Raw genomic sequence first — 20,585 nt, forward strand, 5'->3', positions numbered from 1 at the left:
CCTGTGAGTGATGGCAGGCTCCTTGGTCACACCTTGTTTATTCCATCACCCCTTCAACTCTTGAGCTAACCAGTGGGGCTAGTATTTCCACGGGTTTTGGCCCACACATCCCCCACAGAATCTACCCCAGGATGTTGTTCTCTCGTGTGCTACTTAATGTCATAGCCCTGCCTAATGAGACCTGTCTCCAGATCCATCATCATGTCAGGTAATAGGATATGATCCTGCTAGACAAGCCTCAAGCCTTAGCTTTTGCATGGACTGGAGTTCAGTGATTACAAGTACTACACAGTATTTAAAGGAGTTTGGTATATCAGTCTTATCCATAAATATCATCTGGTTCCTCTCCTCCAACCTACTGGGTATCATTACCCTCCCTTACCTTCAAAGGAAAAGTTACTCTGCCGTTGGGATTCTTTAGGATTGACTGACATCCCAGACATATAGTGGGCTTAACATGGAGAAACCTAAGCAGCAATTCAAAGCCCCAAAACCTCAGAGCTGGCCGCGGGGCATCCACGTAGTGACTGAAATCAGGGCTCTGAGCATGGAGACAATCCTGGCCTGGCACCCACCAGCAGCGAACAGGCTGCTGGAAGTTTAAATCCCCAGTTCCCAAGTTCGCCCCCTCACCAATCCCATCCCCTACGCCATGATGGCAGCCCGTGGGGCCCTGGGCCCACCCAACTCTCCAAACGTCCTCCTTCAGTGAACTCATCATGAAGGGAGCAGTCTCTGGAGGTCAGGCAGGCCCAGGGACAAGTCACCACGTGGACGCTGTGGCTGGAATCGGAGCTCCAAGCATGGAGATGATCTGGGTCTGGCACCCACCAAGGAGTGCTTCAAATTTTAATCTGTAAGATTGGATTCCTCCAAATGTTTTTCGAGTCAACAAGAGCTGAAGCATACTTTTGAGTCAAAGTGGTTGGGTTCCTGCTGCCCATATGGGATACTTGGATTCAGTTCCTGGCCTCCAGCCATTGCAGAAATTTTGGGAGTAAACAAGCAGAGAGAAGTGTTCTTTCTCTCTCTCATGAGCCTTTTCTCTCTCCCCAACCTTGTTCATTTGAAAATGTGAAAGCTCTCCTTAGATTAAATAGTCTCCAACATGTGTGTCTCTCCTTTGGAGAGGCACAGTTTATGGGAAGTGACTTTATACTAAGCCTGTTGAATTGACATTTCAGTGGAGACTACCAATTTTTTTCAGTGTAAGGATTTTTTTAATGGGGAGAAAGAGAACGAGTGAGAGAGAGAATCTTCTATCTGAAACAGCAAATAGTGATCCTGCTGAAGCCAGGAGCCTGGTATTCAAGGTGTTTCTCCCATTTTGGTGGCAGTGACCCAGGTACTTGTGCCATCATCTGCTACTTCCCAGGGTGTGCATTATCAGGAGGCTGGATCAGAAGCAGAGCTGGAAATGGAACCAGGCACTCTGGATATAAGATGTGGTGTCCCAAGTAGGACTGTAACCATGTTGCCAAGGATCTACTCCAAGTCTCTGCTGTTTTACATCATACTTCATCAATAGCTCTTGCTAAAGTACATCATGGAGACATGGAAGCTGGCAGCGACTGCAGGTTTAGCATTTGAACTTCTCTCAAAGTTTGGAACCTGAAAGTTCTCATTTGCAAGAGCTTTCTTTGCCCCCTTTTATCAGCACCAGGGTCAGGGTCTGAGTGATTGAAGTGGGGTCTTCATCACACCTGGGTCTTCAGACTGTATGATGTGAAAACAGCACTGAACCAGAAGAGCAGAGGAACAGGACCTTCTGATTTCCGTGGGCCCCTCAGCTGTGCTGAATACGACAAGAAGTGATGATGTGCAATTGAGACAGTGTGTTTTCTGTCCCTACAGGGATGTGGATGGAAACATAGGCATTGACCTTCCTGAGGTAAGATTCCTGAGGCTGCTGGTGGCTCTGGAGCCCTTCCTTCTACCCCACAGGGTCATTTAAAACTAATCAGGTAAGCTCTTAACACATCGACTGAACTCCTTGCCTATATCAGGCCCAGTCTTTGGTGCTAGAAACAGATTCATATCCTCAAAGATTGCACCATCTGTCAAGACAGATGATTAGGCAAGTAATTCCAAGTAAGGAAGATAAGTGGCTAACACAGACAAGTAGCAGGAAGCCCGACAATCCCAAGGCCCAACTTAGGGGCCAGACTTCCTTCGGCCTGCTCATCTGTATTGAAAGAAATTTGTGAGAGGCCATTGGTTTGAACTGAGCTCCTGCACTAAGTCCATCAGACCAAACGAAACTGAAGTCGCTCGTGCTGACATTCCATGGCACTGAGTAAAAACTAAGTTGTTTATTCGACCCGTGTGAAACTAGGGACCCATATTGTGGCCCAGATGGTTAAACCAATGCTTATGACACCAGCATTCAAAATTAAAATGCCAGTTTAAATCCTTGCTGCTCTACTCCTGATTCTGCTCCATCCTGGGACACCTGGGAAAGCAATGGAAGATGACCCAAGTACTTAAGGACACCCAAATGGGAAAATGGTATGGAGTTCCTGGCCTCTGGCTTAAGCCTGGAACAGCCCCAGCCATTCCTGCCATTTGTGAGTGAATCAACGGATGGAAGGTACATATTCCCTTCCTCTTTCTCTCTTTCTTTTAAGTAAATAAAATAAATTCTTTTTATAGAAGAGAACAGGAGAATGATGAGACCCAAATGTCCAAAGAGGCCAGTTTAAGCTGGTGTGATAAGGATATACTCTGCTTTTTTAACACTCACAAAGACTGAGACTTGGAATAAGCAGATACTAAGCAGTTTGCTTGTTAGCATATGCTGTTTCCTGTCTTACTCAAGTCACCTGACCCAAACCTACTGCTCTGCCAAGCCCAGCAGAGCTCTTTCTGCTTTTCATAGGGTTCTGCCTGACTCGTGAATCATTAATAAAATCCAACTAGATCTTGAATTTCATTTTGTTGAAATTTTGCCTTTGGACATCTGCAAAGCAGAAGGGCTCACTGGGTCCAATTCACAAAATCCTCCAGACTTACATTCTAAAGAACACATACAAGGAATGGAGACTACCACTCCTAATGCTGCAACCAGCAGTCCGTGCATACCACACCAAGATGGCGTTGACATGCAGCTAGGCATGGGAGTTCCCCACTTTTCCCTTGGGGACAGCACTGTCTCCTGCCAGAACTTTCTTTTCCTGCTATTTCTTTAGAAAAGCAGATGTCATTCCTTGGTGGATATTTTCATGTGAAATCTTTTGGTTATTTTTCAGCCTCCAAAGCCTAACCCGCCTGGCCAGGAAACAGAGGAAGAACAGCAGTTCCGGGCCGTGTTTGAACAAGTGGCTGGCAAGGTAGGGTCCCTCCAGCCGTGGATTCCTCACCGGACTGATGGCCTGGGCCCAGTAGAGGCTGGTAGTTGTGGGATGAGGTAGGGCTGGTTGCAAAGTGAGACCAAACCAGGTCACATGAAGCTTAAAGATGGCTTTGCCCACTGCGTGTCTGATAATTGCCTGCCTCGGCTGATGGGGCAAGAGATCCCAGAGAGCTCAGAACCAAGACAGACACCTTCTTTGGGAGGCTGGAGAAGGCCTCAAAGAGGGTCCTTTGAACTCTGTCTGGAAATCATTGCCATCAGAATGCCCTGGGTTCTGGTTCAAGGCAGTGATGACCAGGAGAAGCCATCATTAAGTTGCAAATACTGATGCAAAGGACTCTCTCTGGTTTCCTGTCCTTAGTCTGTCACCCTGTTCCCAGGCTCTGGATGGCTCAGCTTTCTTGCTGAAGGTCTTAGGTACTGACTCATACAAGTTAGGGTCTTCCTGCTTCACATGAAGAAAATAGAAGACTTACTCGTAGAAACTGCCCTTTCCAATAAGTGAATTCATGTCAAGATGCTGATGACCGTATTAGCTTCCTGGACTTCTAACTATTGTTCCTGGATTAGGAAAGGGGTGTCTCAGATGGGGTGGCCCTGATGACGCAGTAGTGGGAAGTGAAATAGGTACCTGGGAGATAAATATCAGACAATGGTACGTCAGTCACGGAAATAATGCAGTAGGGCATGGAGACTTGTTGACCACTACTAAAGCACTCACTGGCCATGACTGAGTGTTCTAAGCCCCCACTACCCAGGCCCAGTGACTTCAGGGACAGAACTCAAGCAGGAGCAGATGGGAATAGCTGCACAGGACACTGTACTCCTGGCCTTCTCCTGCTTAGTCCTCTCAGCCTGAGTTGAGCCCCCTGCAAGAAAGGAGTTTGGCCATAGCTACATGGGACACAGGTGCATCTGCCCATAGCAGGGGAGTGAGGCCAATTGCTCAGCTGAACCCAATCAAGCTCAGCACTGCAGGAAATTAGCACAAAAGGAGTGAGAGGCCAGGAAGAGCCATTGTCTCCATCTCCACAGGACATGGAAGTGACAGCAGAGGAGCTGGAGCACATTCTAAACGCTGTGCTGGAGAAGAGTAAGTGCTGCACCCCCTGAACCCTGAGCCCCTGTTGAGGGGTGGCAAGGCCTGGGTCCCCTTCAGGTCCATCCACATACCACCATCCTTCCTTCTACCCCAGCCCCAACACCACTCCTCAGAGACACAGACCTGCTCCCTGGGGCAAACAGGTGGAGGATTCACTAGGGCTTTCTTTATCTAGTTCCTAATTGCGGAAATGATGTAAGCTCAGGCTCTAAATTCCAAAATGCACAAAAGCCTAATGACAAAGATTGAAGTCACCATGCTCTCACCACCAAAAAATAGTCATATGTGTGTCTGTGTGTGTGGATGTTAGATGTAGGTATCTCTGTGTGATCCGTGTGTGTACATACAGAGTCCATTTTCACTACAGGAAACCCTATGCCCATGAGCAGTCACCCCTCCTTTCACCCAGCTTCCCCCTAACCCTTAGAAACCACTACTCCACTCTCCATTTTTAAAACTGATATATTCTTAAATAATGTTTCATAGTTTATATAATTTATATATTCTTACATAATTCAAATTAAAGGAATCACAAAACAGGTTTTGAATGTTCCTCAATGCTATGCATGTATCTGTTATATTTTTCCTTTTTATAGTCAAATAATATTTCATTACATGGATAGATCCAATTTTACTTACTTGTCTGTTGATAGACATGTGAATTATTCTGACTGATTTTTTTTGTTTGTTTTTTATGAGTAACACAGCAGTGAACATTCATGAACAAGTCTTTTGGGTGGGCATGCCTTCATTTCTTTGGAGTCTGTCATTAAGAGAATTGCTGAGTCCCATCATACTCTAGGCTTGATAATATAAGGAACTGCTCAGTTGTTCTCCAAAGTGACCATTTTACATTTCTCCCAGCAGTGTAGCGGTGCTCAAACTTTTCCAGCCATTTCAAATCCTGCCTTTAACCTCAACTTTCACAAGTATTTCCTCAAGTCATTAAATATGCTTGAACCATGAAAGCATGGTTCCCTCAGGATTATGTAATATCCTGTCATAAGAACATAGCCTCATCAATAGACCATTTCTACCTAGCAGTCATTTACATGATTTCTCCATTTTTGCCAATATAAATAATCTGATGGTAAAAAGCTTGGTATGCTTAATGTCCTTTCTAAACTTTCTCAATTTTAACTGATCATTAACAATTGTACATAGTTATGGAATGCATGTGTGGAATACGTAATGAGATCAGATCAGGGTAACTACCATAACCATACTTCCAAAGTTTATCCTTTCTGTGTTACTTAGGATTTTTTTTTATTATTAAAAAAATCTTTTTTATTAAGATTTATTTTTTATTATTTTTATTGGAAAGGCAGATATACAGAGAGGAGAGACAGAGAGGAAGATCTTCCGTCCGATGATTCACTTCCCAAGTGAGCGCAACGGCCAATGCTATGCCTATCAGAAGCCAGGAGCCTCTTCCGGGTCTCCCACGTGGGTTCAGGGTCCCAAAGCTTTGGGCCGTCCTCGACTGCTTTCCCAGGCCACAGGCAGGGAGCTGGAAGGGAAGAGGGGCCACTGGGATTAGAACCGGTGCCCATATGGGATCCCGGGGGTGCAAGGCGAGGACCTTAACCACTTGCGCCACCACACCAGGCCCTACTTAGGATTTTTAAAAGCAGAACAAAATGCATGAAGGAGAATTCCATTTTTAAGGCCTTCTTTGTGTTTCATCAATTTTCTCTTTGAAAGATCGTGTCGCTCTTACCAGCATCATAAGAAAATGTCCACCTGGTGCTCCCATCCTCATGGAGCTATTCACCCCATATATTCACGCCCTTAGCCAACAGGGAACATGGATTTGTCTGCTCAGGGGTCAAGTGAGTGAAGCTTTTGTGTGTGATTTCAGAAAAGGACATCAAAGTCAAGAGGCTGAGCCTGCTCTCGTGCAAAAACATCATCTCACTAATGGATGTATCCTTTCCAATACTTGAGCAAAAATGGGATTGCTCCTGGGCTTCAGTGGAGTGCAGTCTTCCTGGGACAGTGACACTGTGTCTTCACACAGCCCACCAAGACCTGGCTATCCCTGGGCTGCCAATGCATCTGATCTGAGAGACACAGGGTTGCCCAACGGGAGGACCTAGGAAGGGACTTGAGACCTGTGACCATGTGGGAGCCCTATCCATTCTGTCCTCGTGCCAGCCCATGCCACCCTTATGACCCTTCTTTAGAGATTCATGGTTCAATCATTATAGCCACATCCTCAGGATCCTGATCCGTGTCACCCATGTTGCCCAGACCAGGGCACTGACCCTCCCCAGATCCTCCTAAGTCCTAGAACTGAGGTCCCCTCAAGGTGTCCCAGGCTGAAATGCCACTTGCTCCTTTAACCCACCTGGCACAGAGCAGCAGCAACGGGAAGCTGGAGTTCACTGAGTTCAAAGTGTTCTGGGACAAGCTGAAGCAGTGGCTGGTATGTAACCTAGCACTGAACCTGAGCTCTGCGTGGCCTAGAGAGCCTACTCTCAGCGGGTGGGATTTCAAAAGGCCTACGTGCTGCAGGCTGGGGTGTTGTGCATGGAAGCAGATGAGGGCAGACGGCATGACACCATCCTGATGCTAATGGATGCGCTCCAATGTTTCAGAAGCAAAAGAGCACCTCCTAACCATTGCCTTGGCACCCCCAGAAGGAGCTGTCCTCCTGGGCTGGCTGGCCCACTGATGTCACCCTCTGGGTGCTCTCATTCAATGTCCCTGCTCTCCTTCCTGCAGAGCCTTTTCCTTCAGTTTGATGCTGACAAATCTGGCACCATGTCTTCCTATGAGCTGCGAACCGCACTGAAAGCAGCAGGTGAGCGTAGCCTTGGCCATGAAGGTGGGGACAGGCAGAAGCTCTCCATGTGGTTCCCTCCCAGGGGAAACATGCTGCTGCAAACACTCTCAACTTCATGGTCAGACAAAGAGGCAGAGAGAACACAGGGAGGACCAGCTGGGGCCTTTCTATGGAGAAGCAGCCAAAATGAGCTGTAAACGTGGAATGCACCACAGCTGAGAAGGAGGGCTGGTTTCTTAGGGGCTGGACACCCCGTTTCCAAGGCATGAGGGCCTAAGCAGGGGATAATCTTCAGAGAGCAGGGACAAGCCCTTTATGTGGGGAAGAGTTGCTTCACACCCCACTCTTTCAAACCCCCAGAGGGCAAATGACAAGATTCAGGACCAGTGATATGCCCCATTGTGCAGGCTCCAGAAACCCTGTGCTTCCAGTCCAATGGGAGACTTGGAAGAAAAAGCAAGATAACCCAGGTCACACATTGTAACTCCCCTGTGCATGCTTCTGGGAAGGGAAGATAAAGACTGAAATGAGAAAGGCAGGATGCTCCTAAGAGCATAACTTAGAAATCAAGGTACTAAATATCAGATCTAGAAGGAACATATTTGACAAATGGGGAGAAGTCCATAGATGTAAACTCTGAAGTTCATGACCAGAGCATCCCTGGGACTAACTCTAGGCCTCCTGACCGCAGCCTGACCTCCTCCCTCTATTGGGGATGTGTGGGCACGAGCTGTGATGTGGTGTCCACTGTGGGCAGCAGTGTTTCCTCCAAGACACATTTCTAGACACCCCCCCCCCAATTATCTTTGACTTAAAACATCCTTGAGAAAGTTTGACTCGATGCAAGTGTCTTAATCAGTATCCTCTGGAAGTGAGCTCACCAACAGAACTGAAGGGGAGGAGGTGCGGCAGCGAGTGTGGGGCTCACACAGCATCCAGCACTAGGCTCCCTGAAGAGGAAACTTGCTTTTCCATAGCAAGACCCTGGGTGCAGAGAAGGGGACAGTGTAGAGTCCAAATCAAGACCCAGACTCATGAAACTCAAGAGACATCAAATTCAGAACACTGATGAGTTCCCCTGCCTCCCACAGTACACACATACACACACACACACACACACACCCACACACACACGGCATCCAGACCCAGGGCAGGGGCACACTGGACCTGGGGATCATGTTTCATTAGGTCCAGGGGCATAGGAAGGCATGTCCTCCTTCTGTACCCCCCTCTCTAGGCTTCCAGCTGGACAATCACCTCCTACAGCTGATTGTCCTCAGGTATGCGGATGAAGACCTGCAACTGGACTTCGATGACTTCCTCAACTGCCTAGTTCGGCTAGAAAATGCGAGCCGTAAGTGTCGTGCAGGCTCCCGCCTCACCCAGCTCCTACCTGCTGAGAGCATCCACGGCCCTTTCCTTCAGGGATTTCGTTAGAGACACTGAACAGCTCTCAGCCTTTTGCAGAACTTGATGCACATGAGCTTTTCTGGGGTCTGTGGGTTCCTAGGGACCTGTTATATCCAAGAGTTAACACTGGGAAAATATCTGGAGCTAGGACCCACATGCAAAGTGACCTACTGCCCAGAAACCAGCTCCCACCCAGTGAGCAATGCACTGCCCATGACAGCTCAGCTTCTGCTTCTGATACCACGGGCTTCACCAGGACTCAAAGAGACTTCACTGGGTGGGGAAAAAAAAATGCCCCTACAGCCTGCCTGGGCCTGGTCAGCCTTGCTAGATCAATTCCTGTTTCCCACCAGAGGGAGCAGCTCCCCACAGGCTCTAAGTAGAATGGGTCCTTTGGTGGCTGGGAAACAAACCTGGCCTTGGAGTTGTGTTAACAACCTTTCTCATGTCTGTCTCCCAGGAGTGTTCCAGGCTCTCAGTACAGAGAACAAGGAGCTCATTCATCTCAACATAAATGAGGTATGGCCAAGCCAGGCCCTCCATGCAGAGGGAGCTTGCCCAGACCCAGCAGAGTCCACACAGCACAAATGCTAGCTGAGCACAGAGTTTTGGGTGAGGATGAATTCTTAGCTGTGGGAGGGAACACAATGATGCAATAGCCAATACTTTGGAGGTACTGTTCATTTAATGATGGATTTAATCGCTCGGTAGTCCCAAGAGGTAAGTACCATAGTGGTCCTTTTTCACAAGGCTGGAAACTGAGACATCAGAAATTAATCACCTTACACTCTGCCTTTTTGTCCTTCTGTCCCTCCTATCAATTGGGCTGCTCAACTTGCCTGCCTTCCAGCTTCCCTTCGCTCCTACTGCCATGTGACCCTTGTAATGTGCGTGTGTGTGTATTATAAAGCTTGTGCCAGTTACAGTGGCTATCACAGCGATGGTGGTGGGACTGAGAGAACATTGATCAGAGCTCCAGAGGCAGGGAAGGAGCATGTCAGGGCACTTTTGTGGTCTTCTTGCCTGTTGCTTAGAGCTCATTCTGTGGGCCTGCTGCCTGGGACTCACCCCTGGGAGTTCATCAAAAATGCAGAGTACCAGGCCTTACCCCACAGCTGCTCCAGCAGGGGCCATCTTTACAGGATCCACAGATGGTCCCGTGCACACACAGCCTGAGGACAGTGCAGGTCAGAGGAGACGGCAACATTCTCCCTTGTAATTTCTGCCTCTTCCTTTCCGTTCTTTCCCTTCCCCGCAACTCTGGTCTCCCTCTGTTTTCCTTTGGACTCTCCCATCCTAAAGCCAAGCAGCCTAACCTCCTCTTCAGTCTCTGGGTCTTACTGTCCTGCCCTCACACCATAGACATCAGCTCATTCTCAAATCCAGGAGTAATTTTGAAACTGAATACCAAGGAAATGTCCTGACTGTCCAAGACCCAGAGAGCAAGGGTGGTGTTTATGGGATGGGGCATGGGCCTTCCTCTATCCCTTGTAGTCTCATGTTGACTCACCAACCTGCTTGTCCCTCAAGTACACCATTTGCAGAAACAGTCCCAGGCTTTTAATGATTTTTAAATTCCTAGAATTTGGCAATCGTTAAAGTCAATTTGCCACTGCTTTTTTTGTGGATGTATCTCAGATTACCAGACACATTTCAATTTCCCTGAGAATAGAAACAATGCTTTCCTCCTCGGATAGTCCCTTGCTCCTTTAGCATGTTGGATATACCCAGAAAATGTAATTCATTTGAGAGACAAATGTAAAAAAAAAAAAAAAAAGAATCCAAAGACAGAGGAGTGTCTTCAAACTATTACATGAAGACACAACACCCATCTTGATTTCTCATCTACTTCTGATTTTGCCATGAATATAGAGAAGGAAGTGTGATGCTTCATTCACAGGAGAAGGGATGAGAGGGCAGCCAGCAGACTAGTCAACTCCCCTGCAGTACAGGGAGGAAGCACTCCCTTGCCTCAGGTTCAAGGTCTCTCTATTCCTCCAAGTGTCCACAAGGGTAGAGGCTGTCAAGTGTTGCTGCCCCACCATATCGTTGTTATAGTCCGAGGCAACAGGAAATCCCTTTGCCTTCTCTCCTTTGCACCTGACCTATAGCTACATGTTAGCATCACCTGATGCAATTTTACAATTCTGCTGCCTCATACTGCCCCTCATCCATGAAACCAAAATTTCTGGATGGTTTTCAAATTCTCCTCCTGGGTCCAGTTTGCCCAGAAAGTTGGGGCACCTGTTTTAAATCATGCCCTCTTCACACATAGCAAACTGGCCAAAATGGCTTCACCTGCAACCACCAGGTTACCAGAACTGGCGATTCTCCCTAGGCTCCATCATCTCCTCTGTCTGTCTAACCCTCCGTGTTTGAGATACACTCACTCAGAAAGGCTCAGGGCCTCCAGACAATTTAGGGTGGTGAAGACTCATTAACTTAAAAAAAAAAAAAGGCAGCTTCCTTTTGAAGCAGCAGTCCAGGTTTGTAGGGAAAATAACCAGGGGACAGAGCCCCTATGGTATAAACAAACTCATGGGGCACTCCTGAGGCTGGTGATGGTGTGGGGGAACCAAAGGCTTCATTCCTCTTTCTCTCTCTCTCTCTCTCTTCCCAGTTCATCAACTTGACAATGAACATCTGAGGCCACCCTGATGGAGATGCAGCCTGCCCAGCTAACGTTGGCCTTCAGACCATGAACTACAGACCTGCCCATGGCATAAAGGGGTCATGCCCAGGGCTCCCTCCCCTTCTGTCATTGAGTTCTCGCCATCCCCACATCACTCTGTGATGAATGACATGAACTCAGCTGCAGTCTCTGAGTTGCACTACCCGCTATTAAAATCACTGCCTTAAGGTGACCGATGGTTTCAGACATTACTAGCATTGCAGCCCTCTGCTTTTCTTTCCTGTTCCCAGTAAATTATGCAAAGTTTCAGTGCCCAGAACCCCGGCTTCAATCATCACCCTCGGATATCCTCTAGAAAGCAATGTTTGTCCAGATGTGTGTGTATGGAGGCTGACAAAAAGGAGACGCTGTGAAGTTACCACTCAGCATTATTGGCCTTACCATGTGTGTTTCCTCAATGGGGTGGACATCAGAGTACTGAAGTCTCCAATAAAAGAGAAACAATATGGAAATTTCTACCTCCCCCTCCTCCAGGAGCTGGCAGTGAAGACAGTCTGTCCTGCCCAGACATTCTTTGTGTTCAAAATTTTGCATTAGAAGAGCCATGTGGTTTCTTCTCCAGGAGAACAGAGAAGCCACACGTTAGCTTTCTGGCAGCAAATGGAAAATCTCACTGAATCAGAATAACGGGGAATAGCATGAGAACACCATGCATGAATAAATGATCTCGCTCTCTCTCTTGCTAAGAGATAAGACAGAGAGGAAGATCATCCCTCCGCTGGTACACTCCCCAGGTTGCCACAATGGCCAGAGCTTAGCTGATCTGAACCTGCTTTAGGCCATCCTCCACTTCCCAGACCACAAGCAGGGAACAAGATGGAGCTGGATGGGAAGTGGAGCAGCTGGGACATGAACCGGCACCCATATAGGATGGTAGTGCATACAAGGCAAGGATTTAGCCACTGAGCTATCACACTGGGTTCTGGGTCTCTCTAATTTTGATTTACTTGTGATAGATGAAGAAGGAGATAGGGGCTGGGGAGTGAGAAGAAGGCAGTAAGGAGAACCGTTGTGGTGAAGATTCAGTTAGAAGTGAAGCTTCGCAAAGCCCTTGCCTGAACTCATGGCTGAGGAAACCATTGTGCTGTGGTTTCTTCCTTTCTTTCCCAGCCATCCCTGGGTTTTCCCAGCAGTGAATGCAGAACAGGGGCAGGCCCAGGGCCACCACCTCATGGTGGGGCACGTTAGGACAGTCACATGGTGCTGACTCTTATGCTTGGGCTGTGCTCACTCTCATTGGTTCAGGCTGCCGCCATATTGTCTTTTAAATATTGTGACTATTAGCTCTGCTCAAGGATAGAACTTGGAGCAAGTGCTCACAATATGATCCCCTTCTCCTACTGTGATCTCCACAGCACACAGTCAGTTCTTCACATTCTTATGCACACAGTAGTCACTCACCTGATTTTTCCCAGAATGCAAGTTTGATGTGAGAAAAAATCCGTCATGTGCAGTAAAGAACAGCACAATTCAAAATAACTTATCGAAAATAATGGATGATAGAGGCTCATTCAAAATGCCAAAAGAAATGCAGCTTCCATCAGGAATTCTGTTTTTCCAGCAAAACCAGAAAATTTGAGGAACAACTTTCAGTTAAACCAAGCCTTGGACACCTTAATCTGAATCTTCCACTAAAAAAACATTAGCAGGGGAACTGGCACAATGGTACCGCCCACTGATCTTCTGCATACAGTGCCAGCATCCCACATAGGCACAGATTCATTTCCTGGCTGTTTTGCTTCCATTTCAGCTCCCTGCTTATGGCCTGGAAATACAATTGAGAATGGCTCAAGCCCTTGGGCTCCTTAACCCGTGTGAGAGACCCCAAAGAGGCTGCTTTGGGTTGCAGACTGGTTCTGCTCCAGCCGTTGCAGACATTTGGGTAGTGAACCAGTGAATGGAAGGTGTCTGTGTGTGTATGTAACTATGATTTTCAAATAAATAAGTCTTTTTTTTTTTTAAAGGTTGTTCTTTTTAAAAATTAGCTAAATTAAATTAAAGAAGTTTTAGGGCCCGGCGCAGTGGCGCAGTGGTTAAGGTCCTCTCCTTGCACAGCCAGGATCCCATATGGGCGCCGGTTCTATCCTGGCAGCCCCGCTTCCCATCCAGCTCCCTGCCTGTGGCCCGGGAAAGCAGTCGAGGATGGCCCAAAGCTTTGGGACCCTGCACCCACGTGGGAGACCTGGAAGAGGCTCCTGGCTTCGGATCGGCATAGTATCAACCATTGCGCTCACTTGGGGAGTGAATCATCGGACGGAACATCTTCATCTCTGTCTCTTCTCTCTGTATATCTGCCTTTCCAATTAAAAAATAATAAAAATAAATCTTTTTTTTTTTTTTAAAAAAGAAGTTTTAGCTAATCTGACTCCAAAAAGACACATGTTCAGAAAAGTCAGGAATGTAAGAACATGACTGCTGACTACCGAAATGAGAACAAGTGGCTATCTGGACTAAGGCTTGCCACTTCCACACCGTGTTTCTAGTAGTTCTGTCCAGTGTTTCAGGAGTGACAAACAGCAATGAGATGCATAAAGATGAGGAAGGAAGAGGTTAATCTGTCTTTATTCACAAGTGTCATGAATCTACACCAAGAAAATCTTGAAGATACTCTGTAGAAGCTGCAGAAATCGGGTACATGAGAAGCACCACTGTCAAATGAAGAGCCGAGTGCACTATTCGATTTTAAAACTGCCCAGACAGCTATAATAATCAAGAGGTTGTGATTTTGGCACAAGGAAAAAAGATACATATAAATTGGAAAGAATAAAAATCCAGAAATAAAGTAGTATCATGGTGTTCTCATAAAATTATTTCCAGTTGGTTGGATTGCACTTGTTTAAAGCTGATTCAATGGGGGAAATTAAAGTCTTTTAAACAAATGATCTTGGAATAATTTCTTATCTATACATCCATATGCCAAGAAAGGGGGACTAGGGCTTTTATTTCACACTCAATATAAGAACCTTATATATGTCAGACTTAAATATGAAAGCTAAACATGCACAATTTTCTAGAAAAAAGGGAAACCCACAGGACTGGGACTAAGTCTTCCTGATCTTGAACTAGCCAAAAATCTCTTAGCTATGACACCAAAAGTCTAAATCTTAAGAGAAAATTTTAGCAAGTTAGACTTCACTGAAACAAAAACAATTGCCTCCAAAAGGCATATTGTAAAAAATAAAAATAAAAGTCACAGACTGGAACAAAATATTCACAAACCACATGTCTGATGAATGATGCTATGTATTCAAGAATACATAAAGGCTTCAATTCAAGAAGAATACAAGTGATGTAATTTCTTAAATGAGAACAGATTTAAGTAAATATTTTTCCAAAGAGGATATACAAATGACTAATAAGCACATGAAAAGATATTTAATGTCATTAGTCTTTAAAGAAATATACACACACATACATTCAAAGCCTCAATGAGATTCCACACAGATTCACTGGGTTGGTGTTCATGAAAAAGACTGATCAGAGTAAATGATGGTGAGGATGAGCAAAAGCTGAAGCCACACCCACTGCTGGTGGGAATGTAAACAAGCACAGTCAATTTGAAAAACAGTTTGCTTGATAGGGCCTGATTCAATGGCTCAATGGCTAAATCTTCACCTTGCAAATACCAGGATCCCATGTCCTGGCTGCTCTACTTCCCATCCAGCTCCCTGCATGTGGCCTGAAAAAGCAGTCGAGGATGGCCCAAAGCCGTGGGAACCCACACCCAAGTAGGAGACCCAGAAGAAGCTCCTGCCTCCTGGCTTCAGATCAGCTTAGCTCTCATTATTGTGGCCACTTGGGGAGTAAACCAGTGGACAGAAAATCTTTCTCTCTATCTCTCCTTCACTCCATAAAGCTGATCTGCCTTCCAATGAAAATAAATAAATCTTTAAAAAGAAAAAGCAAAGTATGATGGCTTTCTTTGAAAGTTAGACATACACTGAACCACATAAACTAGCAATTCCAACTCTGCCCAAGAAAAAATAAAAATATGTAAACAAATACAGAAAAATTTATATGAGATTATCCATAGTGGTATTGTTTATGAAAGCAAAAATTTTCTTAACGGGATTTACTTACCAACAAAAACAGACTACTACTGATATATAACAGCACTCTAAAATGTTAAAAGGAAAATGGAATTTAAACATGTTTATTTTGGTGCAAAAGTCTTCAAATCCAAGCATAGCATTTCCCATGATCTTTTTTTAAATACCACCATTTACTTAAACTCTAAGAAATGGATTTTTGAGGTGACAGAGATGTCCTAAAACTATATTAAAATGATGACTATTCAACTCTATAAATTTACTGGACAGTGTTTTTTATACCTTTATGATGGATATGTTTTGCAGTGTGTTATTATGCCTCAGGCAAGCTGTGAATGACTGGTTTGTGTTCAATTACTTTAAGTGAATCAATGCTTGTGTTTTTCCTTGATTTCAACAACTGTTGTTTTTTCTCGTCCTTTATAGGACAAGAGTTCTTTTTGAGGATAGTGGCCAGCAACTCAACAAAATGTGAATTAAGCTAAGCTAGAACATATCTTAGGAGGCTAATCTGTCTACTAAATTTGCAACTTAGGATAAGAAACATTAGTTTGGTTTAAACCCCTTCCCTGACTGCAGGGATGATCTTAACACTATTGAACAATCACATGGCCATTGGTCAAGTCACTGCACTCAATGGGTTCAGCCTCCAGGGCCCTCCAGACTGTAGGACATATATTTTGATTATTCGCTTGTGATTAGTATGGGCAGATCCATAGGATCACAGGAAAAGGAGGGAATGCCAGGGCACAAGGAGATCCAGACCTTGTCAGTGTGTTACAGTGCGAGACAAAATCAAAGTTGCTTTCTGACTTCATTTTATTCTTTCAAAAAAGTTACACTTTAAGTAGTTCATTTAAAATTATGCAGTCTGGCCCGGCGCAGTGGCGCAGTGGTTAAGGTCCTCTCCTTGCATGCCCAGGATCCCATATGGGCGCCGGTTCTAATGTTGGCAGCCCCGCTTCCCATCCAGCTCCCTGCCTGTGGCCTGGGAAAGCAGTCGAGGATGGCCCAAAGCTTTGGGAACCTGCACCCGTGTGGGAGACCCAGAAGAGGCTCCTGGCTTCTGATAGGCATAGCATAGGCCGTTGCAGTCACTTGGGGAGTAAATCATCGGACGGAAGATCTTCATCTCTGTCTCTCTTCTCTGTATATCCACCTTTCAAATAAAATCTTAAAAAAAAAAATTATGCAGTCTTAGGTGTTTGGGAATCTCATCTCTGTAAGAACAACTTTTAAAAGCAGGTCAAACTGAGGGGCTCCTAAAGTGGCAGAGGAACAAGGTGCATGAAAACATTGTCACCTGCCCTTGTTCAAGCAAAAGGTGAAAGATGGTCAAACTTCCATCGAATCAAGTCTCCAGTGTGGAGAGTTTGTGATGCCACTTGAGTAACTCAAAAGCTATTCTTACAGTAGTTTAAGTGGCTGATGACATGATGTTAACAAGTGATCCTCTCCCCTCTGTATGTGAGGAGGTGTATGAACGGCTCATGTTAAGGAAGGATTCACCTGGAGGGGCTGGGACAGATTTTATCTTGACACCTCCCTCAAGAGTAGCTGCCTGTTCACTTGAGTGGGCTCAGCACACACAGGATAGCCACTGACATCCAGGGATCTTAACTTCCCTAAACTCAAACTGGATAATAAATTAAAATTCCACACATGATAGCACAGTGGGACTTTGAGCACTCAAAGTCCCCAGTAAAGTACAGTACTGACACAAAAGGTAAAAACCCTGTATGTAAAAATCCACAGGCCCTGTGACAGACAGAGCAGAAGCATGCTGTGGCCCATTAGTAAAGAAGGTCACTCTCAGAGACCCATCACATCAAGCTACAGACAAGCCACTGTCCCCAGCATCTCTCCCACAGGGCAGTCCCCAGGCCCAATGCCCATGGCCCATGGTCAGCTCTATCGAACATGCAACCAACCGGAGAGAACGGACACTTTCTCTCCATGATCTCAGGCCAAACCCCTTGGGTCCTTTGTCTGGATAAAACTACAGACCACAGTCACGTTTATCTGAAATGTAGTGCCTGCCCTGGGCTCTCCCACCCTATCTTGTGAAGAGCCACTTCGTGCCGTGAGAGGCCAGGGCTCCAGAAAAGCAAGAGCGTGTGACTCGGGGAGCAGGCTAAAGCTGCTAGTGCCAGTCTTATTCAGTGTACTAGATCACGTGTGGAAACAAAGCACCGTTATACCGAGAGCCAGGACTGCCTGGCAAGCACTGCGGTGAGGGTTGCCTGGTTACTGCAGCTGTGCATCAGCCAGAGACTGGGCTTGCTACCGATGCTAGCCCGGTGCAAGTCCCTAGCAACATGGTGCCTCCCTCAGCGGGAAGAGAAAAAAGAGCGCAGAGAGGGAAAGACTCCACAATAACTGAAATCCAACTGTGTCTCTCGGCTGGAAGGATTTAAAGCAGCCATGCTCTTAGGGAATCAATCGGTTTATTACCAGTCCTCTAGAGGGAAAAGTTACTGTCTTCCCAAGAAAAGGAAAACAATCAGTCAAGAAGCTGGACCACAAGGAGCAAATACAAGATCACCGCAGTGGAAATGGCATTGGATTTTGTGTTTTGGTCTACAGCTTATGTCCGGCTAGCAGTGTGACCTTAACCGTATCATACTACTTCTCTGGGTTGCCTTGCACTGTGTGTTCTGTGATTGCTTCTCTCACTCTCTGATCTTGAAGGCTGAGTCAAATATGGTTCAGTCTTGGCCAAAATTAGTGGGTGGAGAGGAAAGAGAACAGGGGACCTCCTGATGGGGAATTCATGTGATTCCCTGAGATGGGTGTGGTCCTCCAGGGGTTATTTCTAGGTCACATCAGCACCTGGCTGCTTGCACAATGTTCTGTACTCTTTCCTTTCAGCACCTCAACACACTCGTAATTTCTTCCATCTCATGAACTTAGTCAACCCAACTTACACATGAGTTAGCATCTCGTCTCTCCCAGTCTATCTTTGAGATTGCTGCACAGTGATCACTTCTCAATGTACCAGACAGCTTCCTCTGTTGGAACAGAGGTAGTCACCTGAAAATGGGTCAATCCTAGAGCCAGACGTAGCATGTGTCAGCAACCTGATGTGAGGTCTCTGAAGCACCAGGAGGCCCTGAGACTGGCTCCTTCTTTTCTGAACACCACCATACCCCAGCTACTGTTCCTTCCCACATCTTTGCTCCCAGCATCACTGGAATGCTACCCTCCCTTTTTTCCCTACTTCAATGTTGGTGCTCACTTCTCCGTCTCCACAATACCCCCAGTGAAGGTTTCTATTCATGTGGTTTCAATCACCCTTTCTGTGCCATTACCAAACCCGTGTCTACTAGCTTCTCTAGGATGTTGGATGTTGGACTAGGATGTTGGTCCTGAGCACTCCTATAAACACTGTTTTAGACATGTAAATATAAGCCTGGCATCATATCACAGCAGGTTAAGCCAATGTTCCTGTAAGCACCCAAGTCCTGGCAGGTGGCTCAAGTGTTCAGGCCCTTGCCACCTACCTGGGGGACCTGAATAGAGTTCCAAGCTCCTGGCTTTGGTCTGGCCCATCTCCAGCTGTTGTGGCCATTTGGGGGAGTGAGTCAGCAGATGAAAACTCTCACACACACACACCATGTAGCCTGGTGCTGTGATGCCTACACCCATGTCACTGGTCCTGAAGCAGGTCTTCCTGAGCATTGTTAGCAGCTGTCCTCATTCTCTGCTGCTGCAGTCCCAGCCCCTGAACACATTGGCACCTAGTCCCACCCACATGGCTCTCCCCGGGCCAGGGTGGCATACCACTAGTGGTGGTACAGCCTCCTTCTTGGCCCATATTCCTGATTCATGGGGCACTTATTTTTCCAGTCAAAAAATTTTCCTCAAACAAGTCACACCTCCAGAACATGTGGCTCAAGGAATTTTACTCCCATAATGCTGAAAGAATTGTGTCAAGATTTATGGAGGCACATGCGTGAATTGGAGTGTTCTGTACAGTCACCATGTATGGAAATCACTTAGAAGCTTCCAGATGCTATCCGGGTATTAAATCTTGGAAAATGAAATGTGACTTTTAAAAAATAAGGTTTTCATTAAGACAAATGATGTCATTTCCTGAGAAAGAACTGAGCCAGGAAAGAAAAAGTCCCATACACTCAGGCTTTTGCATTGTAGGACATCAGAAGTTCAAACCAAGGCTTCTTTGTATGCTCTGCAAGCCAAGGGCTTATACTACTTTTCATTGTCAATGAGGAAGAAAGAAAACTGAGGAGGACTTTGATGTTCAGTCTGAACCTCTTTCCTCCTCATGTCCCAAATATCCACTCTCTGCCAGAGGTCTACTGATTAATACAAACCGATCAGGGCTTCCTCCGTAAAGTCAGGAATCCTAATGCCATGTAAGAGGGTGGAAAAGGCATGGAGAAGCAACCACTTGTTTATGTCTCCTCACCACCTGGAGGACATGTGCTGGCCAACCCACAGCTGGAGGGAGAGAAAGAGTGATACATGATATCAGTGGGTATGATTGCTAACTGTGACCATCAGACAGAGGAGCCAGTGGCACTGCCAGCGAAAAAGGTCCATCATGACAAACAGCCCATTGTACTTTGAGATTTGCAAATCACCATTGTGCAGGCATCCTGATGAGCTTGGGGATGTAAGAGTAGATTGTGGGATTCTAGACTAGGAGTTTGAGTTGGAAAGGTACTGATTCAGGTAGATCACTCCCAATCAAAACCCAAATTTTCACAAGAAAATGAGTCTCAAATGGAATACCTAGTGAAGAAGAGCCTAGAGTAACCCAATGCTATGACACAGAAGGGAGGAGACACTTTAAAATTAATTAATGTATTTATTTGAAAAGCAATGTGAAGGGGAGGAGTGAGAGAGAGATTCTTTTACCCATTGGTTCGCTGTACAAATGGCTGCAAGAGTTTGGGCTAGACCAGGCCAGAGCAAGGAGTCTGGAACTCCATTTAGGTCTCCCCCAAGGGTGGCATGGGCACAAGCACCTGTGCCATCCTCTGCTGACATCCCAGGTGCATCAGCAAGAGCTGGATTAGCAACAGAGCACCCTGAGCCATTTTAGAAATAATGAAACGAAAAGAATGTCAAGGGAAGATGAGAGGCATCATGCAGCCCAGGGTTTTGCTGGAGCAGAGGAGAATGGGACTGGAACATGTGTGTTTGAATCTGAAGCCCATGTTTTT

At 46.1% G+C, this 20,585-nt stretch overlaps 1 protein-coding gene across 3 annotated transcripts in view; it reads left to right on the forward strand.

Moving 5' to 3' along the window:
- CAPN9 (calpain 9) overlaps positions 1-11,542 on the forward strand; it is a 42,750-nt gene extending 31,208 nt beyond the window's left edge. For all 3 annotated transcript variants that reach the window (XM_040967855.1, XM_040967856.1, XM_040967857.1), the window contains 9 exons: positions 1,855-1,891; positions 3,249-3,329; positions 4,388-4,445; positions 6,316-6,380; positions 6,814-6,882; positions 7,182-7,260; positions 8,480-8,596; positions 9,113-9,171; positions 11,273-11,542. In XM_040967855.1, coding sequence (XP_040823789.1) covers positions 1,855-1,891; positions 3,249-3,329; positions 4,388-4,445; positions 6,316-6,380; positions 6,814-6,882; positions 7,182-7,260; positions 8,480-8,596; positions 9,113-9,171; positions 11,273-11,299 — 592 coding nt within the window. In that variant the 3' untranslated portion in view covers positions 11,300-11,542. The remainder of the gene's footprint in view (positions 1-1,854; positions 1,892-3,248; positions 3,330-4,387; positions 4,446-6,315; positions 6,381-6,813; positions 6,883-7,181; positions 7,261-8,479; positions 8,597-9,112; positions 9,172-11,272) is intronic.
- Positions 11,543-20,585: the final 9,043 nt, after the last annotated feature.

The sequence above is a fragment of the Ochotona curzoniae genome, unplaced genomic scaffold (genome assembly GCF_017591425.1).
Source record: "Ochotona curzoniae isolate NIBS_2020 unplaced genomic scaffold, NIBS_Ocur_1.0 scaffold_4683, whole genome shotgun sequence".
NCBI lineage: Eukaryota > Metazoa > Chordata > Mammalia > Lagomorpha > Ochotonidae > Ochotona > Ochotona curzoniae.